The 26,053-nt window shown below is 38.8% G+C and overlaps 2 protein-coding genes across 4 annotated transcripts in view; one reads left to right on the top strand and one right to left on the bottom strand.

Annotated features, from left to right (window-relative positions):
* The window catches only part of cltca (clathrin, heavy chain a (Hc)), a 33,001-nt gene extending 18,986 nt beyond the window's left edge, over positions 1-14,015 (bottom strand). The window contains exons 1-3 of one of the 2 annotated variants that reach the window (XM_051399832.1): positions 13,708-14,015; positions 3,539-3,746; positions 3,113-3,115 (exon numbers count right to left, since the gene is read on the bottom strand). In XM_051399832.1, the coding sequence (XP_051255792.1) occupies positions 3,113-3,115; positions 3,539-3,746; positions 13,708-13,749 (253 nt within the window). In that variant the 5' untranslated portion in view covers positions 13,750-14,015. The remainder of the gene's footprint in view (positions 1-3,112; positions 3,116-3,538; positions 3,747-13,707) is intronic. The other variant, XM_051399831.1, reaches the window with a different exon arrangement.
* Positions 14,016-19,237: 5,222 nt separating this feature from the next.
* Positions 19,238-25,841, top strand: nherf4b (NHERF family PDZ scaffold protein 4b). 2 transcript variants are annotated; one of them, XM_051400877.1, is made up of 11 exons: positions 19,238-19,415; positions 21,790-21,817; positions 22,375-22,439; positions 22,517-22,728; positions 22,819-23,023; positions 23,142-23,278; positions 23,512-23,716; positions 23,810-24,006; positions 24,138-24,347; positions 24,483-24,698; positions 24,804-25,841. In XM_051400877.1, exons 1-11 carry the CDS (start codon positions 19,328-19,330, stop codon positions 24,837-24,839), a joined length of 1,599 nt encoding a protein of 532 aa, XP_051256837.1. In that variant the 5' UTR covers positions 19,238-19,327; the 3' UTR covers positions 24,840-25,841. The 2 variants fall into 2 exon arrangements, with proteins under 2 accessions (XP_051256837.1, XP_051256838.1); XM_051400878.1 differs by lacking the exon at positions 19,238-19,415 and adding an exon at positions 19,466-21,534.
* The last annotated feature ends 212 nt before the right edge of the window (positions 25,842-26,053 follow it).

Here is a 26,053-nt window from a genome sequence, read left to right on the forward strand (position 1 = left end):
CAAGTTTGAATCATTGGTAGTCATGGCACAGACGTCATCAAGCAACAACGCCATGACCGATAGAAAGGGGATGCCATACATGCTGTAGTCGGAAATTGTGTCATATCTTAAGTGTAGAGTGACAACTGGCGTAGAATAAAAATTAAACAATTAAATTTTGGCCTCCAGAGAGGATACACAAGGTGTCAAATATCTGCACTTCAAGCAAGTACATTTTTCGTTTCTAAACTCTTTAAAGGTACATTATGAATTGGCAGGCAAAAAAGAACACATAACTGCAGAGTCACCTAACGCCAGATGTGTGTAAAATAATAGTTCAGAATAAGGAGGAAAGTTATTTTCAATGTGCATTAACTTAACGAACAATCCAGTGAGCAAGACTAAAAGACAATATAGGTTACAGGTGCTCCTTGTGGTCTGTGAGAGTGTGAATGACTGACTACATGCATACCTCTTTCTTCTCATTATAAATTAAGAATATATACTAATAAACACCAAATTCAGCTCTGGAAAGAGGTTTAATAAATGCACTCAGTATATGTAATGTATTGTTATGTCCGACTACGTGGCCTGCCCCATCAAACGAACAGCCTTCATCAAGAGAAACAAAGCAGACAGAGGGTAGAAGCAAGAAACAAACAACTCACAAAAAAGGCAAACACATCTGCGTCTGAGTCAAATATATAACGGTGGCATACGACAGTTAAACACATACGTAGAGGCACAATTAAGGAAGGGGGTACACTTTAAGCAATTAAAAGACTTTTGGACAAGAGTCGCAGGAAAGGTTTCCAATAATGATTATGGTTGACAGTGTACAATCGAAGTTAAAGGTGGTTTGCGATGTCCTGATAACAGATCAAAAACTAAATGTTCAGAAAAGGTTCACTCACCTGCATTTTTTTTGTTTATTAGTTAGGGTTAATTTAGTGAGCTAAAGCTTTATTAAGATGCAGTGTGACTTCCTTGTTTGCTCATTATTCAATACTGATCAACAAAGTGAGAAAAAGCAAAGACCAATGCGTTAGCACAACCGTCAAGATCATTTTGCAACCACTAAGCAATGGGATCAGAGTAAAACAAGAGGTGTGGTGAATGCACCACTTGCAGCAGCAGCCAAATTTTAAAGAGCAAGCAAAGGGAATAATTAATTGACTCATGATCAGCTGTTGGAGGTGTGTGTGCGCATTGTGTCCGTTCTTCAGACATGGTTGTATGAAAAGATTAAGGCTCAATACTGTATCACATGACAAGGTCGGCTGAGACGCATCATTATGGTAGACTGAGCAGGAAAGACAGTGGGGGTAGAAAGAGGGAGGAAAGATCTGTGCTGACCCTACGCTGCATAATTAGTGAGCAAAAGACAGGTGCTACAACTTGAGCCAATATGGATCTGGAGCTCTCCATACACAACTGAACTTCTGTACCTGTTCCTTTCTACATAGTCATAAGATATCCTCTGTAGTCACACAACTCATGTGCTGTGACTGATGAGGAATGTGCATTGCTGATATGTTACTGTACTGTAAACCTCATTTATTTTATTAAAAAAATGCTCAATTGAATTTCCTAGCCAATTTTTTGTTTTTCTGATCACACAAGGATCCCGTTTACAGTGAAATGTGGGGATCAGCATTAAGGCAATCATTTTTGCATACATTCTAAGTAGCTTTAAACCAATCTGCTTCTCCTAAAAGACTGGAAACTACGAGTGTTTTGTGTTTCCTGTGTAACATTTAACCAGGGAGCATAATGAGGGAAGATAGGACTATTGTAATGCTCACACCTGCTCCTGTCTGTATGTCACATGTCACAGAAGGCTATAAAAATTTAGCACACAATTTTTAACTGCACATTGTACTTTATGGATTAGGGAGGACAGTTAGCAGAGACAGGTTGCTAACTTATTTGAACTAATTTAAAAGCAAGAGGGCAGAACACTGTGACACCTGAAAAGTTCTTTTACCATCAACACCCCAGCATCAACCCAACAAAAATGATCACAATGATTACTTGAAATCAATACCTTCGAGCCTGGTTAGTAGTTTACACAATTATAAAAGTAAAATGAGCCGGGGTAATAATTTGGTCATGTCAATGCCCCAAGGATAATTTTAGGTGATCAAACTAATGTACTCATTTTACAAGGAAACCTGAAGGTCCAGTGGGCCTCAGACATCCACTCATTTCATAACATAAAACTGTGACCACAGGGAGATAGTTCAGCCATAAATCCTAAGATACAAGCTGTTTGGCTCATAAAATGTTATTTAATAGTTGGACAGGGAAAGGGCCAAGCACTGAACGCAGACACATGGATACACAAAAGGTGTTGGACTCAAGTGTTCCTTAACTTTACTTTTCACGCCCTGACAAGTAAGCCTCACAGGTTACTATCCAAAGTCTCGTGACCCAGTTCACTCCTCATCTGGGACCACTGTCTCATCAGGAACAAGTAAAATTAAAAGAATAGAGCTATCAGATGCCATCCGCCTTTCCACACAAGTCAGCACATTAAGTCTACGCTGTCTGGTATAGTCCTTGGTATAGAGAACCATGAGTTTGTCAAAAGTTGCTAAATTAATGAACATTTATTAAACACAGCTATGAAACAAGTGAAACAACAGGTTTGGGTAATTATCACTTCACAAAGATGGAAGAAGACATGGATTTCAAATGAAAATTGAGAAGAAATGTGAATTAAATGAAATAATTTTTACCCATAGATTTACCACATGTAAAACAGGTTCTAAATCACGACTTACACATGTAATAAAAATGATGGAATGCCAGCAAGCTATAAGGCTGTGAAAGCTAAATCCTGTTTACGAAGAAATATTTTCTGTGGCCCAGATGGAGGAAGAAGGTCCAAAGAATTATCCAGAAATGGCTTAAGAAATATGATGATATAAAAGCTAGGACATTAACTTAGCTAGGCCATTCCCAATGGAACACAATGTTGGATAAAGTTATGTAATGAGTATACTATATTACTTTGTGTAATACTTAATTTGTTTACTGAAGAGAGCAATACTGAATAGGATAATTTCATAAAAACTGTCTTGAAAACAGGATTTTACTTCCACAACAAAGTAGTTAAATTTCCACTCACCGTCTGCAAACACATAAGAAAGCAGTAAAGAAAAAAAAAGAACATAGAAAAGACAAAAACAAAAACAACAAAAAAGTCAAAGCAATCATGGATGCTGGACAAAAAGAATTAAAAATATGCTATTTTGAATATTTACAGGACAAATGTTTGGAAAAAACATACATGTTGGCCAATAAAACTACTTCACAGCGGAAAACTAAAGTAGCTGGATGTGTATGAACATAAATAGATGAAAATCATTTTTAAATACTCTTATTTATTATATGGATAATGTCGTTATATTAAACACACATGTTAGAACTGAATGCTGCAGGCCCCTTACAGGGGGTTAGATAAAATACAACACTAAAGTAATTCTCTCTCTCTCGTAATTCCTACACTGATTTAGACAAATATGGTCTTTGCAAAGCCAATACACTGTCTTACCTTTAAGTGCAATGACCTTGCTGGCTGGATTCATGATGGCGCTGTCCGCTGAGATGGGCCTGCGGATGGGTGTATTGGGGTCCGCCATGTCAATGATCACCACTTGAGTCTGCTCGCCCACCTTCTCCCGGATACAGATGAACTTATCCGACTCCATGGTTAGGGTGCTGAAGCCTATGTTGGCCGGATTGATCCCTAAGTTTTGGAGCTAAGAAAAAGGGAAAAAAAGTGTTGGGGGGGGGGCATGTTAGCTAGAATAGAACATAGATAGAACAGCCTGCAAAAGGTTACATTTAAATATAATTTGCAAACAAAATAAATTAAAACTTTTAGATCACATTCTTCCTGCCACAATCACATCTCCAGGCTGCCATTTGACCATGTGACATAATACAGGAGGGAGAAAAAACAATCTGACTTGACAGACAGCAGGAAGTGACTTTCAAGTGTTGCAGTGAGTCATGGGGCTCAAGAACAATAAATGCTTGAGAATATTGTGCACAGTTATGATTTTTAATCGTCAAATTAATCAAAATGTCTGGTACTGACCAAATAACAATAGTGTGCAATAAGAGGGCTTAGACTCAGCTGCATCGCACAACCACAGCCAGCTGATGAGGTCACCAATCCTGAACAGCAGCTCTTTGGGACACATGGAGCTGTGGAGTGGTCACAGCGTTTACAGAGCTGGGCTGGGTGGAGGGCTAATCCAACGCCAAGTTCTCAAAGCATAGGCCAAAGAGGAAACTACAACAGTATTACACAACACTAAAGTCTCACTGCAGTCTCACTACTTCTTGCAACTATTTTGTTAAGATACTGTTTGTCTAAGTCAAAGTTTTCCATACCATCTGTCCTGACAATCACCTGTAATCAAGGATCATGATGTTAAGCCAAATCACATGAAACACTAATTTGAATAGGAAGGTTAGCGCAGTCAACCAGCAAAAGTAAACCAAGGTTCACCAGTGTTGCCTCAGTTTCCCTCACTTACTGGTGTCCCTGCAGAACAAACAATGAGACAGGACATAAAGAGGTTTAACCTGCATAAAAACAAAAGCCTAAGGCTAAAACTGTAATGCTTTGCAGCACATAACACAAGCGAGCTCTGCAGCCCATCTTACTGCCAAGGCTGGAAACAGGGCATCGTGCCTGCCTGACACAAACCCTGACACAGCACTACCTACTGAGGACAGTGCCAAAACAGCTCTGGGCAGGAGTGTCAAGTCTCTGGTACAGGGACAAACCATGTATCATGGTTACAACTGCGAAAATGAAACAAATACAAACCAAATTTTAATAATAACACAGGCAAACGATTAAATGCCATCATTACACAAACAGAACGAACTTCAGTGTCTTCCTGCTAACAAATTGCAAATGGCAACACTGTCGTAAAGTAAACCTGAAGGAAATGAAACTACCAGAAACATTTCGTATAGGCCACGTTTTGCTGTGGCAATTTCCTCTTCTTTCACAATCTGTTGGCAATACACCACAGTTGTACAAATGTGATATAATTACCTGAAGTTATTCAGGAGGAGGAGCATTGATTTCCTGATCAAACCTGAGACAAAGCAGCTGTGTAGAGAAATCTACAGAAGATATTTGTGACATCATTTCCATTTGCCATAGAGCTGACCAGATTAAAACTGGACACAATATTTCTACACATTGAGACGGCTTCATACCTTAAAATAAATCTATGCAAATATAATTCATTACTTTACTTTCAATACTTTGCCTTACAATATTTAGCTGATAGTAAAATGTGTTCTGATTGTTTTTCCCCATTAAAGACTGCAAAGAGTCTCTCAAGTCCAGTATGGTTTTAACAGGCAATTCTCACCGGATTTAAAACATCATCACACCAACATGGTAGCATTAAGTTGTGTTCACAGCTGCAGAGTCTGAGATCTAAACTGTGACAAAATCTGACAAAACTCTTTAGCAGCCAACTGTACTTGGATGTTTATCCATGGTGATGAATAAATGATAACTCTTTAATAAAAATAAAAAAAAGACCATTAACTGAACAGAGAAATGTCTGAACTTTACCAGTCACAGAGGTTAACAGATTCATAATTTGTGACCCCCTAATTAATTTATTTTTAATATGAAGGGTAGTTCTGTGAACACAATATGGATCTCAGCCAAATGGCCTACCAGCTTCAGCCACAATTTAGTTTAGTGGCAAGTGTTCAATGTGGCTCCACTGTCAACAATTTGCTGTAGTTGGGTCCTAATCAGCAAACAGAAACCACAGTTCCAGGAATTGCTCAACGTAATGGGAACACCTTTTATCAATGACAGGACACACCCTCCCCCCAGCCCTGCCCCACCCACCCACATTCTTTCACTAGTTTGTAACCTGGTTCCCTCTCAATGACATTGCAATAAATGACATTGGAGAACAAGTGCAAGCAAGCTTTCACTTGTGTTTCATTTCATTTGTTTTCACCATGTTTTTTTTTTTTTTTTTTTTTTTATTACTGGGGAGGGTGACATCATACAGTAACGTCATTGCTGCCTCTCTTATCGCTGCCATTGTCCAGTGGGGAAGCCTTGTTTACTAAGGCAGCTCTTACTCCCAACACCAGACAAAGGGAAAGCGCCCACAGCAAGAATATAGACACTGAATAAACCTGCTTTCAGTTATAACTAGTAGCAATTCGCTTTATCAGAACACTATAAAAACTGCCATCTTCCTTGAAATGAACTTAGTAAACATGGATTAAAACCAAGAGCACACTCTTCTTTTGTTACAATATCAGAAGATCCCAAGTAGTGGTTATATGATCAAAGACTGTGTGAATTAACTGTGACATAAAAAATAATCATCTCCAATTACTGTAAACCAGACTGAGGTATATCTAAGTATTAGGCAGAAGAGACAGGTTATCTTCTATCATTACACAATAGCTTTCTAGACAGTATTACGTGCTCTCTCCCGCACTCTACCATCTGCCATCTATTCTGGGATCAGCAGGAAGCCCTTTCATTCACAATGAAAAGCATTTGTAAAACAGGAAAAAGCGGCACGGCCTAATATGGTACCTCTGTATACAGAGTAGCCCTGCTGGGAGACAGACCACACATCAGTTTGGTCTGTCAGACTGGTTTGCTATGGAAACGTTATAGTAAAAACACTGCTGTGGGTAAATTCTGCTGTGACATCAATGAGCAGGAATTTGGATAAAAGCAGGTCAAACCAGTGGAGCTACAACCAATGTGGAAAATCATTTAATCATTCAGTCTAGCCTGCCCTGGCATTCAGCGCTGCTGCTTTTAGCTTAGCTGTTAGCACAAGCTTTGATGAGCACACGCTAGCCCAAAAGCTTTGAATCCATCAATTTACCAACAGGTTAGCAGGAGGAGAGCACAAGAGAGACTGGACAGCAATCTAAGGGAAGAGAGCAAGAAGGAGAGTATCGTGTATACTCTAGCTAGCATGATGATCAACAAATGAATCTGGTGAGTGTATTCCGCAGTTTAGAAAGGAATGTAAGATTCGAAAATGAAAAGAAATGTCTAATATTTTGAAAGGATGAAGCAAGATTGTGGTATAGCTAAAAGGAGAAATAACAATCTTAATATTATCATCATTAGCCTCTTGACAAATCATTAGCTTCCTTGCTCCATTCTAATCACCTTCAGAACAGCATCAATGATATGACATTATAGTAGAACATGTCCCAAAGAAGGTCTCAGCGAGGCAGTACTTTTGCACCGGAGGCTGCAAAATTGCTACGCAAATATGTAAAAGAATGTGAAAGCTGCTAGGTTAATGTCAACCAACAAAGAGGGTAGCCAGCTGGGTGCCAAGGAATTTTATCAACACAGTATCAGGAAATGAGTGCCATTTATTGCTAACCCAATGGATGTTTTATTGAAGATTTACTGCAGTTACACCAATCACTCAAGTTAACATGATGATCTACTACTGCTCGCAGGAATGAGTTGACATACAGTCTGCCACAACTACTGATAAAGAATATCCTAGCTGACACTTTTGTACAACAACATGTTATCAAAGTCTACGTAATGAAATCCAAAATGTCAATGAGAGATAAAAATCAGGTGTTGTAACACAGCACCACTGCTGAATACAGCAGTGGAAACAACACCCTTCACATTCTTTGCCAGCAGAAAATATACAGTAGCCAAGCATGCAAACACTCACAGCTCCGCTCTATATGTCAAAGATGGACTGAGTGTAATAAACCTTCACTCTGAGAGCACGGCAGGTGCTTGGATCATAGGGCAGGATCCTCTGCTATTATCAGCTCCATTTACAGTGCCATCAAGTGCACTGTAGAGAAGAACCAAACCACATCAGCTTAAGTCCAAGCAAATCCCATCCTTTCATTGGGGAATGAGAACTAATGGGAAAATGAGGTAATGAACATTCCCACTTGCAAATCACTCACATAATTTAAGTGGGGCCTAGGGATCAACTTGGCCGATACTGGTAAATACTGTATAATGTTGATTTCATTCCAGTACCACCGTGTTTCTTGTTTGTGCTGTCACTATAATACTTGGTTCAGAATCAGAGATAAAAATATGCTATTTTATTTATACCATTACCAAACAACGTGTCCAAGTGTCTGAAACAAGGGAATTGCAACAAAGTACGTAATTTTAGCATAAAATCATTTGAACACATTTGTATTTTTCTACAGCATGCGGACCCTTGAAAGCTTCACTGCAACTAGTGCAATATACCAGGCATGCATTTGATACAGGTCCCAAAATCGATAACATTATTTTTATGCAAGTCTTGCCCAATACAAATAACTGATGAATCATGAAGCCCTAGTCAGGATGTCTTCTTGCTCATTTCAGCTGATCCATAGCAGACAGTCATCCAGCTCAGAGGACCCTGTGCTCTCTAGTAAGGAAGCTGAGTGAAACTTAGTAAATTATCATTAAAAGCCATAAAACTGAGCAGATAATTGGTACTGAATCTCACAGAGATCAGGAATCAGCCAGCAGATCTGAAATATTCCTAATGACCCCAAGGGAGTCCCATCTGTTGATTTAACCTGTATGCTCTTCCTTTAAAAAGGAAAGCAGCATCTTGCTCAGCAGAAAAAAGACCTGTGTGTGTCCCACACATGTACAGTTCAAGGCAGGGCAGGGAAGGATGTGTCATGTAATGTGCTGAGGCTTGCAGCACTTCATTGCACTGCTCCACAACAGGAAACCAGGGACCCATTGTCTACCAGGACTGAAACAACAGGCCTGCCCAGTTCTGCCTCCTCCTCCACCATGTGACACTGGTGGGAGACATGTGACAAGCCCAGGGGTGAGGAGCAAGAGGGCTGCCTTTACTTTTAGATAAAGAGAGGGGCTGGAGGAGGAATGCATGCGTTTCTGGACCCCGTCCATCTCCACTCCAGGCCAGTTCTGCTGAGTTGGTATTGGGACTGCAGTTTCCTTTTTTCCCCAAATGCACGCTTTATCTTATATTTATACAGTGCAGCAGAATGTCAAGTGTTCAGCAGATCTGTATCCTCAACAGCCTGTCACGAGATATCAGTTGGTCAGTTACTAGCACAGATCAAAGTGCAACATACCAACCTTGTAAGGTGATATTTAAAGAGCATGGCGTGCCCTTCCCATCAGGCAAAAGTACATACAGGTATGTGGAATGAACAGGTTCAATTTACTATCAAACACTACTGAACAATAAATCTGAATCCTATGCATTTAGTGTCAGTACTACCAGATTTCAAGTCCATCTTTTCTGAATATTCAGGGAACTGAATCCTTTCTGACCACAAACATCTAATTTAAAACTACACACATTTATCATCATTGAACATGACTACCGATTTCACTAATTTTTTCCTTCCTTCATATGAGCAATCTGGGAAATTGTGTACATTTTGCTCACAGCTTCCCTTAGATAATATAAAAAATGGTGCTGCCCAATCATACATAGCTGTGCTCTACCTTCCAAATCATAGTGTTTGAGAAAGTGTATTTTTTAGTGCCCTTGGTCTTTTTCTATTTATTTTGGTTATAACATCGTATACAGTTTGGACAGGAGGTAGTAACTCCTAATGGGTGTTTACAAATGGGTAATAATCTTAGTGAGCAAAATGTTTTCATAAGTGTTGACAGTCTAAACATCTAAATATAAAAAAGTGATTACATTATGATACCACCATTGCTAGGTGTTCTGTGGATAACACATATATAATAGACTTTTACCAAATAGGCTGTTGGTGGATGTTTTGTAATTGGTTTAGCAAGGGTTGACTGATGACATGTTTTGTAAACAGATGACTGTGTATACTTACAAAACATTCACATATGCAGAGAAAGTAAATTAACAGTAACATTATTATTATGGACTTGTATGTGAAATCATCAACAGTGCCTACTTGGCACCGGAAAGTAAACCTGATTTGTCAAACCCTGCTTATTAAATACTATTTGCAAGGGAAACCTTTGTCAACAAACAATAGGCCCCATGTTGTCATTACATAAACAGGATTCCAGAGCCATTTTTAATGATTACAGTCAGCCAACTCCCAGGTAGGGATGGCAATCGAGGACCAGTCTTAAATAAATACTGGTTCCTGATGGGTCAGGCCTGTAACACTGATAAGCTCCTGGGCAGTACGTGCAGCATTTAGTTTTTCATTTCATTCATTTAACATGACATATTTCCATTTTGCTAGGATAAGTGTACAAAGTGGAGTGCATGACAGACTGCCCTGTGTGTTGAGTTACAGGTATTTTACTTGAAACTTTTGCAGTTAAAGTTCTTTAACTGGAGTCTACACTACACTATATAAATGGATGATATATAAAAATGCAAGCTACGCAAGTTGACCGGATGACAGAAGACACATTATTGCAAAGATAGAGGGGGAGGGAGGGACACAGCGAGAGCACAAACCAAGGTAAATGCCTGCTTTTATGCTATTGTAGCCAATGTACAGGTGATGTGTTAATCTCAATGTAGCAACAACAGACGTGTGTAAAATGTATGACACATATGTAGACAACTGAGAAGTATTATATCTGGTATGAGAGTTCTATCACAATTTGACCACAGTTCCTTCAAATGGTAATACACAATCACATACAAAGATGGACAGCTTCAGGGGAGACAACTACAGTACATATACTAGCATCTTAAACAATATACGAGGAGTTGTTTAACAAGATTTGATGCGAAAAAGATTTATTTGGAACCAATGGCACAAAACAATCTTAATGTCACATCTAATTGCCCCTGTAAAATCTCTGTAAACTGACATGGCCATTGTTATGAATTTATGCATGTTGAGAAGTTTTAAGCCTCTCAAAGTAATGTTTTTTGTTGAAGCATGTGTTCAGAAATATGCTTTGTATGAAGTGATAGCATGGTGAAAAATTATCACATTAGATAGTTGCTTTTATATACAGAAGAAATGGAAAATAGTGGACCTGCTGATATCTTGTTCGCAGAGTTTCAATATGGGAGGTGATCAAATCCACAGTAATCAAATAGGTTAAACTTACAGTATAAGTGGTAAAAGAAAGAAAGTGGCTGGTTAAAGAAAAAAAAACGGTAGTATCTAAACCTGCTTTGCTGAGCCTGCACGCTGTAATAACTGTGAAAAATCATGACAGCACCAAAGCAGAACCATGAGCTGCTGTCAGGCTGGTTTCTCCAGGATCCCATGACCTGTACCGATACACTAGGAGAGCTTCCTTCCTGCTCCCTCTGTGCTCTTGTGAAGAGCCATGCCAGCATCTTATACTACCTGAATAACAGACGCCTCAGGACAAACCAATCAGAAATGAGCCAATACAAAAAACGGAAACACATTTGTAATTATTATAAGTAATTGTGACAATTTATCCTCTGATCTTAGATTATGTTATCCAGTTCTAACATTCTGCATGATCTGTTCAAGTGATGTATGCAGTGAAACATACATGAAACAACCTAACCAGGTCATGCATTAGCGATAGGTACTCACTTGTGAGTTGATTAGTCAAACAAAATGACCTTGTGACATACCAATGACACAAATCAGAGGGAAAGCATACTTCAGTTATAACCTGGCAGTTCATATAGCTAAGAACTACAGTGTCATACAGCATGCAATCTGAATACAATGCAAAGAGTTATTTCACTATGATGCAAAACCTTTACATAAAAGTAAAACATATGAATGAAAACAAATAGTGTGAAATATACATAAATTCAGAATCAGTACAATTTCACTGCAAAGATGTAAAGTCAAGGCATGATTGCACAAGCCTTTCCCTTGCCTGAAGATGAAATATTAGTTAAATTTTAATGCACAGTAATTCACTACCTCTGTATTAATCTCCTTTCACTCCCACTCCTGCAATCAAGAGGAGTCAAAAATCATTCCATAATAATTTCATTGTAAAGAACAAAAGACCATTGCATAGCTTTGTGAAGCTCAGTCTCCATGCAATCTCTTGTGATAGGCCTACATATTAACTTATCAACTGCTGTCACATTAAGTCAGATGGCAAAAACTGTGTGGCTCTGTGACTTTGGGGAAGTTTTTGAGGAATTGTTACACAATTTATTTTAACATCATCAACAGCAAATTAAAATGACTAAATCTGAGGACAGCATTCGCTTGCATTACAGCCATACTCAAAATTGCTATTCTCATGAGATCTGTGAGAAGAAGGGCAATAATTATGTAGTTGCAGGAAGAAATAATAAGATGAGAAGGCCTGAGTTCAAATATTCACTCTGCTTAGCTGCCACTAAACAAGATACTGAATGTAACAATCAACTCTAATGGTACTGACCCTGACCTCTGACCTCCTTTCAGGGATCAGCATCGAAACAGTTATTATTAAGCGTTGAACAAAGACAGGGCCTCATAGAAATAAGGAAAACTAGAGCAAAAACAACATCCTGGATCAAGTAAATTGCCTACATTTAGGGCCAAAGTCACCAGTCTCATAGATGGTGAGGCCTAAAGCATTTTTGTGTTCAGACTAGGTTACAAAAGCAATAAAAAAGATTGAATAAACAAATGATTCTCTTGAAACCGAAAAAGTAGGGGGATCACATTTCTCATTTGAAGCTTGACTGAAGCACCAAAAGTCGCTATAATTTATTCATTACACTTGAAAGTCAGCACTCCTAACTGCATCCATAAGCTTGATGAGACACAAATGTTTCCACTTCCTCAACCTGACGAACTGGCAGTTTTATTGAGGTTATAGTAAAGGTGTGGCCATTTAAACCAAGAAGCAAGCACAGTCCTGATAGTACACAGGGCTGCATAATCGAGCAAAACACCTGTTCGTCTCCCGTTACAAAGATATGCAACAGTACCAACTTGTACCTGCCATATCAAAGGAAGTGTGTCTCAGACAACAGAAAAAGAATTAAACAGAAACAGAAGTCAGTCTCAGTGAATGCTTGAGTCTCAGCCAACTTTGGCAAAGTCATTCAACATGGGTAGCTAGCTATCGGACACACAACACATCACATGACCATTTCTACAACCAGCCAACGTGATATCCTCCTGAGGTCGGGCAATCATTTTCAAAGTTATAGGACGATGCATATGTTTCAACATGTCAACCCCCAGCAAAAAGCGACTGAGCTGTAAATGTGAAAATATTTTCTCATTTTTTATTTAGCTGTCACGGTAGTATGTGGTGGCAAGTGGTGTACCGCGTCAGTACCGGCAACGTTAATAAGATAATGAATAATTGTGTTTATAGTTGTTCTAACAATCATTCTTCTCGCAGCACTGTCAGTGACCATCTGCACCAGCAGTGTATACTCCGGGAAAACGAATACTTTTACTGACAATGTCTTTATGATCGATATAAGAACGGATTCTAACACGTTGTTGCTGATTACAACTCCATAGCAACATGTATATACCTTCTATTGATGTAATGACACACTTTCGTCATTTATTTCATGAACAAGGGTGGCTAGTCAAAGTGTTAGCAAGAAGGCTAGATGCTAACTAAGATAAACGTCATCCACCCTGCCAAGCTAGTTAGCATAGCTCGCGAGAGCTAACTTAGCTTGTTAGCAATCCTCAACTTGTGTTTGAAAAGTCTCCGGAGCCACTGGGAATCTCGCTGTTAGTGCGACTGAAAGACAAACTTTACTTAACAATTTAACCACCCATTCATCCACATACCTGCAGGTGCTCCTGAAAGCGAATAGGCAGGATCTGAGCCATGGCGGTTCCTCTCTCTCACTCTCCTCCGGTTTCTTCTAATGCTAACAAACTACGGCTTCTTCTCTCAGATCCTAGCCGGACAGCCAGGGAGCCTCTAATCTAAAGTCCAAATGAATTAATTCTAAGCCTTGTGTTAAGCGTACTGTCGGTGTGATGGTACTTTTTTTAATTCGTCCCTAAACTGTTTACTTGCGGGCTTCCCTGGCTAACGACTGACTGCCACTACACCGACTCCCTGGACCTGCAATGGCGGTGGAGGTTGGTCAGCAGAGAAAACATCCCGGAAATGGAAGTGCACTCAATAAGGCGGATGAATACGCAGTCACACTTTTTTAAAAGTGCATTATGGCGTATATAATTACTATCTCATTGGTAAATTTACATTGTTTTTATATTCTCTTTGGAATCCAAAACAGCGGCACAAGACTTCATCTTAAATATATATATAAGAACATGTGTAAAACTGGAACTACTTCTTTCTATTCGCCCTTTGATTTTTGCCACATCATTCGTCTTTGTAAATTAACGTCAGTCTTACGTGTTGTACACTTGTTCCTCTCAGCCAATCAGAACACGCTGAACTCAAGCCCGAAATTCAACTTTTTATTTTACTCAAAAACCATCTATACAACATTAATTGTGTTTAAATTAGGTTTCATATGTTCCAGCAGCGTGCTTCACATTCGCATTCTTCATCGTATGACCTTGATTTATTTTCTTTTGTTAAACATTACTGTTAAATATGCACTATTTAATTTAAAGTAATGAACATTCACCTATACGCTGATGATCTGGACACACTTTACTGTGACAAACCTTTTAAATGTACGTGTGCATGCAGTATTTGTGTGTACTGTAGCATTTTTTGCAGCTGTTTTCATGACACAAGTAGATAAGCAAACAGCTTCTTCTTACTGAAAGAAATGTCCTACATCGACTATTATGCCATAGCTAAAGTTTGCAAGCAAAGCTACATTTCATGGAATATTTTTTGAGAGATTAATTTTCCCTCTTACACCAACATATAACGTCAAATGTAAGAAATAAGCATCTGTTCATGCATTTTCTCAAGATAATCTGAGAAATGAAAATTATAGGCTATAAAATATCTCTTCTTCAAAGTCTATAAGCAGAATGTGTGTGTTTGGGTCAAAATCATGCAATATCTGTGGGGTGGAGTGTGCACCCAAGTGATCGTTTCCCTTTTTTACATCCACAATTTCTCATGGCAGAGGATGTAACTTAATTGCTCAATCTAACTGAATGAAAGCTGCTGGAAACGCCGTTCCTCAAACAAGCTGACCCTTCAGCAGAGTTGTCATTCCGCTGAGCCAGCAATTATGGCTTCTGAAGAAAATAGTGGTTGCAGGAATATTAGTACATGGTATTTGTCAATCACACACCATGATTCACATACTATGATGCCTGTGGGGATTGCAGCAAGACCCCTAAACTTTTCACTGCAAGAACACCATCGTATGATACTGTTGAAAATAAACTCCTATTTAATAAAGGTTGTGTCCAAGTAATAGTCATTTAGAAGATTACTGTTGTTTGTCTCAATAGGTGGGAGAGAGTAGGCACATTTTTACACAATTTTGCATTGTGTTAATATCTACTGCAGAATAACAGTAAAATTAATTCATCCTCACGTTAAAACATTGATATAGAGATACCAGCTAAATCAAAGGACCAGGTCAGTGCCAAAAATCTACTCAGTGCAGGCATATGTTTTTAAGGATAAATGACATAGACAAGTACATCAGGTGTAAGCATTCATTGCAGATTCATTAACAGACAACACACCCCGTTAGAAAAAAAAACATGAATGAAATGTTGGACTTTAAATTGGACTAGAAAGGATGTTGAAATTCCCTGTGAAGTTGTTGTCAGTTTTGCTATTTTCTGTGGTATCATAATAATGAATTGTCCCAAGAGCATCAGAGTCCTAGACAACATCTGGATTTTGATCCATCCAGAAGGATCCTCTGGCCAAAGTTACTTAAAAAAAAAATCCACATACACAAAAAAAACCCTGAAACATTTCACAATCAAATGTTAAAGGGGAAGTTTTGGGGGTAAATTGTTCAAAAATGTTCAAGAGAGAACTCCTGCATTATAAATCTGTGTCACCATGTTCATCTTAAAGAAATCTAGTATTAAATATTTTATTTTAAATTCACACATAGCATTTACCACTAATGTTTTTGCTTCTTGTAACATCTTATTCAAATCTAATTCATGAAAAAATAGAGAATGCTACATCTAGAAAGTTTCATTACCATAACACAAATATCTGTTCTTAGCCCTAAATTATGTATATACACCCTAAAAATACTATATTTTCATATCTTAACATTTTGAGCTAGCAATCCTGAATCAATAACCAAATAATTGTTTTGCACATCCATATATGAATGAATTTCAGAGGTCAATCTCTGTTGAGATGAGGATTGTGTGGAGCATTAACAGTAGTATACCCTATTTGTCTATTTTCAGAATAAAGAGATTAGTTTTGATTCCCCCTGGGGTCCAAGTCCAAAAAATCTGGACCAAACCAACTATGCAATTTGTTTGCTGATCTATAGTTTTAGAGGCAGAGGGTGTAGTGAAGGCTGTCCTGAATAGACCATTCACGCTGCTGTTGCCATGGATTCACAGGCCTAGGAAACACAGAGAAGCCATGTGTGTCACGATAAAAGAGTGCCCTTTGGACTCTCTGCAAGGATGTTGCACAGGCCCACTGAGGCTGAGATTAGCCTCCGGCTCCGTGCAAAGCGAAGGGCAGCGCTGGTAGTGTAGCAGCACTTGCCCTTGTCTTTCCTTACAGGCTCTCTAACAAGATGTCCCCATCTCTTTTTGTTGTAAATTGTCTCCTGCAGCTGAACGAGGTGGGGGGGTCAAGTTGGTCCACAGAAGAGCAGCCATGCTTGGATTTAAGATATGTGTAGCCACTGGGATCATGCTTACAAAAAGGTAACTGTCTCCTTTACAGACTTTTGACCGTTAGTACACTCCAGTGCTTTGGCAAGGATTTAAGCACAGATGGGAGCAGTGAGTCTTTCTGTGGCTGGGAGGATCCCATCAGGGATGGCCGAGCAGGACCGACACTTGGATCCGGAACCAGGATTGAAAAGTCCCACAGAAGCCCTATTGGCTCTTTGGATCCTCTCTCTCTCTCTCTCTCTCTCTCTCTCTCTCTCTCTCTCATCCTCCCTGCTCCAGAGGTTAAGGGAGTGTCATCACACCAACATACTGTATACACTTTTTGTCTGTCATTTAGCAGGTTCAAATTATTTTTGCTCCCACTTTCATTTGTGTGTGTGTGTGTGTGTGTGTGTGTGTGTGTGTGTGTGTGTGCTACATTGAACTATGACACACATATTTGCACTTGAGTCACCATTTTTTCATTTCATTTCCACAAGCTATATTGTAGCCTAACCTTTGAACACCAGTGGAGGTGAAGTTACTAATTGACTGTGTGTGGGCCTTTGCACCTAGCAAGCAAAAGGAGGAATACTTTGAAATACCTCCCCCTAACCCAATAAAGTCAAATCATTTTGATGTAACATCTGAATAGTGAACTGTCCAAAGTTTGGACCTTTTGCTGTCTATGCACTTTGGTTAAACATATGTATGACTCAGCTTCCTTTAGTGAACTAAAAAACAAAATTCAAAACCTACAGTAGAGACCTGTTAAAAAATTAGCATTTTACTTAGAGCTTACTGACTGAGCTTGTCAGGGATGATAAAATATGATGGAGTAACAAGACACACAATATTACTTTAACTTTCCTAATTGAAATTATATGTAATTTCAATAAAAATGGTTTAACTGTTTTCTGTGCAGACATATTGGATTTTGATTTTTCTGCCATCTAGTGGACTGAGGCTTTAATTAGACATTTCTGACTGTACTGATACAGTTTTAACTTGTTAAAGATTGTTGCAGCTGATGTTCAAAAGAGTGACACTATGATAGCTATTGTATGTTTTTGGTGAATTTAATTTAATTTAATTTGTTCACTTGATATCTTCTTCAACACTCAATTCTGAAGAAACTGCTATCTATTTTCTGAAAGATAGAAAGCTTTTTTAAAATTAATTTAAATAAAACACTGAATTGAAGTGTTGAAGAATTAGAGAACAGCAGAAGTTCCCCTACAATGAATGTCCATGCTTCAAATTGGTATTAGCACACAGAGTAAGGTGGAATATTCTGGATATGCTGCAGTGCCACCTGCTGAGACTCTAGTATCATGTACTTGCAGAAGATGCCACTTGGTAATCCGTCTAGGAGAAAGCTTCTGTGGCTTTGATATCAAATCCATGTACACAGTGATTCCTTCACAGCATCTAAATACTTCCCATGCTCAACGGTGGCATTGCGTCTGACTCTGCACAAGCAGATCTAATTTATCCTGAATTGCAGCATGCTCTTACTTCAAAATGCTTAACTACCTTGCAAAGGAACCACGTTATTAATTATCTAATAAATGTTCCAACCAGAGGTGCACGTTTATACATCATATAAGCTTTTTTCTTTTGTACACATTCGTAACCCGAAGAACAATAGAGATAAGTGACACATTTTGCACTGTGACACTGTCCTGTGCTTGTTGTGGAGCTATCACATGTGGACCTGTACACAAAGCCACATTGACAGTGCTTGGTGGAATACTATGGAAACGATGATGAAATAAACCATAAAGGGTGCTTTAACCAGAAACTGTACTAAAAGTATCATCTCCCCACACAAAACCTTGTTCAAACAGACATGCACCAACTGTCTGTGTGTTGGGGTAGGGGTGTCGGGTGTTCTAATGTGTGAACCTGATTGATTGATACACTCGCTTGTATTTGGTCAGAAACCATTAGTAACGACTAAAATCTGGAGCATGTTCTCCAATTTGCATGCTAAAGAAAAGAGTGCTGTTCTGTTGATGGTTGTTTCATCTGTTTGGAGGTTTCAGCACACAGAAAAGCACGATGGATTTGAATGAGTTGACTCATTACAATTTCTCAAACTTGGAGCTCAATGCTGGAAGTCATCGCTTTACTGTAACATTCATATCTCATGTAACATTTTGTTCAGAGAAATATTAGGCCTGACTGTTGAATGTTTACAGACAACACAATCAGTTAAGTTAAAAAAAATGGCAGAAAAATATGGTGAAATGGCAAAAACATGAAACCAGTTAATAACCTACCATCTCTAATGGTGCATGTCTAAGTGATGTATGACAAGTAATAATGTTTTGATTTCTCATCTCCCTCCCCCATCCTCCATTTGAAATTTGACGATTGAAATGCTGGTCTGTTTGTGCAACTTATCACCGAGCTTTGGCCTTGACACTGACAGTCACTCTGGTGACAAGCACAGATTGTGTGCACACATGCAAAAACTATTACATCTTTCCCAGAATAACAAGATGACAGTAGGAAACAATCTTGTTGTCTTTCATTCTTTCAGTCCACAGAGGAGACATAGGTATGTGTGCTCAAAATGTCACACACTGATTAAACATTAAGCCATGGTGTCCGTCAAAAGGGAGGAGTCTCTCTGTGGTCAGAATAAATGTTTGCCTGTTCAGTTCTCCCTCTGGTATATGCGTCTGTGACTGCTGACCTGATGGGAAAGAGACACAACATGAGATCAAGCACAGGTAATATGTTCAAACCTCTCAAAACGTACTAATCTTTGTTTTCCAGCCATCTTATATGAGCTGTCTCATTTAAGTTGTATTTTTTGGCCATAAAGTTTGTAATTATAATAATAATTTCTTTCTTTTTTTTATATTTTGAACTCTCATTGTATTTATAATACCTGTCTTTGTATTCTACGTGCTGCATTCCACGCCAAATTTGTATAACACAGTGTTAACAACCTTTGTCTATGTCTATGTCTAATTAAATATAGATTTTAAATAGAACACTTGACTTGATTTCTATACCTTGACAGAAATTCAATCTGTCTGTTTAGATAACAACTCAAAACTCTCATCTTTAAGAAGAAAGCCAATTGCTACTATTTAAGTGACCTAGCTGAGCTTCAGCAGCTTGTCCTTGTGTGTATATAGAGGATCCCTATGCCCTAGAACATTTGAAAGAAGGTTTATGGTGGGGAAAAGCAAACAGTGACCCATTAGCTGTACCGAAGTGCCTGCGTATAAGCTATTCAGGAGAAGGGCTGCTTAGCCACATAGATGTGATGTGAGAGATGGATTTCATCTGGGAGCAGAGAGTTACTAAGAGTGTTACATTATTACAACAGTTTGTTTTTGTTTCACACTGTGTCGGAGAAACAAGGACACAGTGTCACTGACATGATGAACCAAACAGATAAGCAGTGTAGAGGACAGTGGTGGTTTAGTGTATAAGCTGTTTTTGTTCCTCCTAATGTAGTGGTTCAAATATAACAAGGACAGAGTCAGTAAATTTAAGAAGGTGTGGATTTTTTGGAGTGCGTCATTCCATGAGACTGCTGCACAAACAGCAGGCAAATTATCCTATCAATTCTGCTTCAAGGCTGCCTGAGCATCAACCAATCACTGGAGCAGGCTAAGTACAGGCCAGAGTGCCATTGCAGTCAGGATGAGATATGGCAAGGGCCACTAGTTATTACTTCTCTCAGACAGGGAAGGCCAGCTAACTTTATCATACAGATCGCAGTGGCGAGTGTCTTAATCACCGCCAGTAATGAACCTGTGAGCAGAGTGGTAAGTGGAGTCTGGAGCCTCAGACTGGAGGCAGCAACATGTTGACATCCCCAAAATCCAGATCTGAGAGGAAACTGCAATCCTCTTTCTACAGCTGAGGGGGAAGCTGCTTCGACTTCTGTACAACAAGCCTAGCTTCAGTCACAGTTTATCAACAAGGTTTTCTATGTGATATTTCAATCTAAATGTCTAATTAAGCCAGATGCCAAGATATTATATTCTGTGACCCTCTCACTGTTAAACAGTGTGTGTAAATCTATATCTTTGCATCTAGAGAATAGCATGAATATTGTCTAATTTTGATTAAGTACTCATTTAATATTAATACATGCATATTACAATGTATTAAAGCTGAGAGCTGTAATTTCTCTATGGCTAATGGGACAGAAACAGTAACACGGTATAAAACAGTATCGCCTGTGTAAACGTACATTTTACACTCAGACACAGAGGAGGCAGCCTCATGGCGAACAGGACAGGGCCCAATATGGATCCCTGCAGCACACAACTTGGATACTGGATAATAATGAAAGAAAATGAATGAATAAAATGTGATGACTCAGTCATATTGGTCATGTAACAGGGATGTTTTTTTAAACCCATGTGGTGTCATAAACTGACATAAGCGTATACATTGTTCTTGCCCCTTAATGAAGGGCAACGCTCTGCCAAATGGGAAATTGTTAACCATAATGGTTTTATTTCAAGTCTGAAGGGTATTTGTCTCTGATAAAATTTCAGCATTTCAGTTGTCCTGATGCAATAATCCACCTAGAAACTAATGTTTATTTATGTAAGTGCCACGCAGGTCCTACCAAGTTTTAATTCTTTATCTGTTACATATTCACTAGACATTTGCAACTTTGAGGTTTTTCAATGTTCTTTAATTCACTGCCCTTCTAGAGAGGACAAAGACTAAAGATAATCACATAAAGTCAAACCCAGTTTTATGGTGCCTCAGCTGATAGTTAAAGTCAGCAGATACGTCATCCAGGGCTCAAATACCAGCCTGTTTCAACGTGTTTCACAGTTTAGTAGACAAAGCCACGGAGAGATTCACTGAGCTGTAAGTTCAAATTAATGTATCATAATGTAACTGACAGTTCATCATACTGAGATATAATATCATGACTGATTTGTGTTGCTATGCTGTAAAATTTGATCCGGGGTGTGCAGTATCAATGCAGATTAAAAATAAATATGGTAACTAGATCACATATTTGAGTAAATATGGTAAATATGTATGGAAATATGTCAATATTGAATTTCACAACCGTATTCTGCTAAAGCCAGTTAATCGATATGATCTGTGTTTTTCAAGGTTTGGTGGAAATCATAGGGTTGACAGAGTAAGTCTGCTTTTCATCTTTTCATCTTCTCATCTTCTATCTCATTTATACGTTTTGAAATACTCTCATTATTTCACTGTCAGTTTGAACTTAAAGACTATGCTGTCACTACTTACAGAAATAATGTTAAGATGATCTGGCATGCCATAGAAAAACAGAATTACACAATTCATGTACCAAAAACTCTACCTATATATATATATGTAATTGACTTGGCTTGGCATGTTGACTTTTGGAACGTAGTAATCTTTAAGACTTTGGGCCCAAGATAAGGCCTACCGTACACAGGTAAGTGCTGTTGTAATTCCCATGTGAGGCTGTGTAATTAATCTGCACTAAAAAATGTAATGTAATTCTAATTGATACAATTGATCGATTACTTTCATTAAAATGTAGAAAAGCAAATATGGCAATTTTCCTGCGTAGTAAATTTCCCTGGTAACTTTATGTTTAGAGCATCACTTTTCTTTTATACTTTTTTCCCTATACCAACCAATTTACCTAATTTCATAGTCAATATTTTGTGACTGAAAAGTCTCTCATTTATCTTTTTGCAGGAAATTTACATTTAATCCTAAAGAGGGAATAGACAACCCAGTGATGGTCATCACAGACGACGCAGGTATGCTGCATACACATTTCTAATTATCTTGTGCTCAGAGAAGGTATGACAGCACTTCTCTGTCTCTTCCTGCTCAGACTCTGTGTCAACACCCAGCCCACGTCTGTGTGTTCTTAAACGAGAGGAGGGGGAGTCCTATGGCTTCCATCTGCGGGTGGAGAGGGGACGTCAGGGCCACATAATCAGAAATGTAGTGTCAGGAGGTGTTGCAGGGCGCAGTGGCCTTCAAGATGGAGACAGGCTTCTGGAAGTCAACAACTGCTATGTTGATGATGTTCCTCACCCTGAGGTAAGATGAGCTTCCTACATTATTAAACCTACAGAAGCCTCTCCAAAGGACTGACTGTGAAACTACTGTGTGTCCCTTTTTATGAATCAGGTGGCCAGGAAGATAAAGATAAGTGGACACCAGTTATGTTTATTAGTGTTGGATGGGGAGGAGTATGAGCAGGCCGTGTCCCGAGGTCAAGACCTTCGGGGTCGGGCCAGAGCGCACAAGGGAGAGAGCTGCAAACCACCCAGACTCTGCCACATCACCAGGGATCCTGTCTCAGGTCTGGGCATCAACTTCACACCCGTGGAAGGTAACACTAATCCTGGTAATCACAAGTCCAAGGTTTCAGATTAGATGTCTATCAGAAGGACGTTAAGTTGAAGTCTGTGAAGTGTTACGCAGTTTCTCCTCCTGTTCCTTCTCTGTAGGAGAGAAAGGTCGCTTCTCTGTGAGCCTGGTTACAGGAGGTGCAGCTGAAAAGGCAGGGGTGCAAAAAGGAGATCGCTTGGTTTGGATGAACGGAGCAACAGTGTCCGATCTCACACACTCTGCACTCAGTAGGATGGTAGGAAGTCAGCCGGTTTATAATCAAGATTAAAAAAGTAAAGTAGCTCTTCTGCTGTACTTTGTTTTGTTGTCATGTACTCCAAAACTAGATATCAGACTTATTGCAACAAACTTATTACAACTGATAAATATAAGAAATCTTTAAAAAGTACACAAACAGCTGATCCTCAATTCCAAGATTACTGTATGTCCAGCCTTTGTCTAGCAGTAATAAATAATGTTTTGCTGTAGATGAAAAAATGTGGCAAACACATCACACTCCTAGTGATTGATAGCGAGAGTGAGAAGAACTACATACGAGAGAGGATGCCCATCCTGCCCACCATTGCTGTTCCACATAACCTTCCTTATAGAGCCAGAAAACTCCACCTGGTCTGTGGGCCCGAGGGCTACGGCTTCCTCCTTCGGCTGGAGAAGGCGCCATCAGGACGCATATGTGAGTGAGAGGACAAAAAGAGCTCAAAACCCAAACACAGACATTCCAGACTCTAGTCTTTGACTTCAATTTCTATGTATGTTTGAATAATAGCTCATGTTCTGCGTGAGATGGACAGGGGCAGTCCAGCAGAGAGGGCAGGTATGCGTGATGGAGAGCTGCTGCTAGAGGTCAATGGAGAGTCAGTGGAGTCACTGAAGCATGAGGAAATTGTGGACAGAGTGAGACTGAGTGGACAACAGGTCTCCCTCACCATCATCAGTCCCCAGGGGCTGGAGTTCTACACCCAGGTGGGCATCACCTACCAGATACATGTCTATTCCAAAACACACACAAAAAAAAACACCAGAGCCATGTCTAAAATCCACATCCAGATAAAGGTCAGTGTTTATGGTTTCTTTCCTTTATCTTGTCTCTGCAGTTGGGTCTATCACCTCTTCTCTTCTGTGAAGATGATGCTGATGAGAGAGAAAAGGAGAGCAGCACACCAGCCTCTGAAGCAGAGCACACACCACAAAAGGAAATGGATGGCTCGGGAAAACCCAGACTCTGTTCTATCCGGAAAGGCTCTTTGGGGTTTGGCTTTAACCTGGGCTGTGTCCCACAGAGTCCTGAGACCTTCATAAGCCAGGTGGGGGTTCAATAATGTTATACGCTTTGTCAACATTACTTTGTTACTAAGGCAAAAAGAACAAGAAGAGAGCAGTTCAGGATATTATTATTTTTTTGTTGAATGTGGTGTTAGATTGTGCTTTTTCCCCTGTAGGTGGCTTTTGGGGGCTCTGGGCAGAGTGCAGGATTGCTTGTGGGTGATGTGGTGATAGAAGTCAATGGACAAAATGTTGAGGAGAAATGTCTGGAAGATGTTATAATGCTTGTGAAGGAAGGAGGACATTTCCTTTCCTTACTAGTCATGGATAAAACTGGCTACAACAAGTCGAGGCAGACTGACACACCTACCAGAGATATCAATGACAGTGAGGTAAAAAAGCTTTTGAAAGATTATATCTATTACACAATCTATTTACAAAACTATCGCTTCATTATTGATCACAATGTTTACCATAATTTCTTGTTTGTATCTCAGCAGGAGGAAGACAATTATGAGATATCATGTTTGTGAGCGACAAAGATACCATGTACCTGCTGGAGAGACTTCAAAATGAGCTGATCAAGAAAACTAACATCATCATTATTATTATTATATTATTCAAGATTGCCTTAATCTAATGCCAGGCTTTTGAATACAAAAGATGAAACACATAAAATAAGCTAAATTAAACTGTAACAGTGTCAGTTGTACAAATCACAAAGAAATGTTATAATGTGTATTTATATTTGGTATAAAAATGTATTTTGGTTCAGTATTACAGATCTAGATAAGAAGAACATTTAAACAATTTCCACATATGATCTTAATATAAATTAATTTAAAAAAATTAATAATCACAGAATAAATCAAATACTCCACGGCTTAAAAAAAACAATCTCTTAACTAAATGTCTTACTGTACTAATATGACTGTAACCCAGCAGAAACTTCCAGCAGCATTTTTTAAAGGAACGAAATGAGTAGCAGCAATATAAAGTACTGGTGATAAATGACCAAGATGTTGATGTTAATTGTATTGTTTCATGTGGGAGTGGGGGGTTATATGTATGTGTTTTTCGTATTACATATAAAACATTACATATAAATGTTTGTATTCTTGCAGAGAACGTGTATGTTTATTGAGAATGTAGCTGACAGCAGATATAGAAGTGACAGAAGAAAAAAATCTTTGTTTTATTGTGTAACCTGTTCAGGTGTAATCTTACCTGTGTCACCAAATGTGAATGATATTCACCAAATGTTTGCCACGTTGAACTCCCAAAACATTCATAACCTAATACAGAATACACAAAGCCATGTGAAAAATGGATTAAAGCATACAAGTTTCTTGACTAATGTAAAAGTGGTGGTACATAATAAGAGTTTAGCAGAAAAGCCTAGATTTTCATGTAACTGATCTGACCAAATATATTACAAGACTTAATGACTATAACATCATTTGGTGGTGTTAAGATGAGTGAGATGTGTCCCTGGTGATGTATATATGAATACATTTATGTTGCCTACAAAAGTATTACTGACTTGGAATGGTTCTTATAACATGTTAAATTTCCTTAACATGATACATTTTCTTAGTCTAAGCGGAGCTGCATAATCATAGTAAAATGTCTGCCACTCATATGTATGAATGTGTATGAATACTTGAATCCCTATTTAAATGTCTTTAATTAATGTTAGAATATCTATTAATCATCTTTATCTGATATATTAACATTAGTAATTAGT

Source organism: Dicentrarchus labrax, unplaced genomic scaffold (assembly GCF_905237075.1).
Source record: "Dicentrarchus labrax unplaced genomic scaffold, dlabrax2021, whole genome shotgun sequence".
NCBI classification, from domain to species: domain Eukaryota; kingdom Metazoa; phylum Chordata; class Actinopteri; family Moronidae; genus Dicentrarchus; species Dicentrarchus labrax.

Coding starts and splice junctions, on each gene's coding strand:
- nherf4b (XM_051400877.1), top strand. CDS start 19,328: ATGTTTGCCTGTTCAGTTCTCCCTCTGGTATATGCGTCTGTGACTGCT. Junction 23,279..23,511: donor ACTCTGCACTCAGTAGGATG/GTAGGAAGTCAG, acceptor GTTTTGCTGTAG/ATGAAAAAATGTGGCAAACA. Junction 24,007..24,137: donor GGCTGGAGTTCTACACCCAG/GTGGGCATCACC, acceptor TTGTCTCTGCAG/TTGGGTCTATCACCTCTTCT.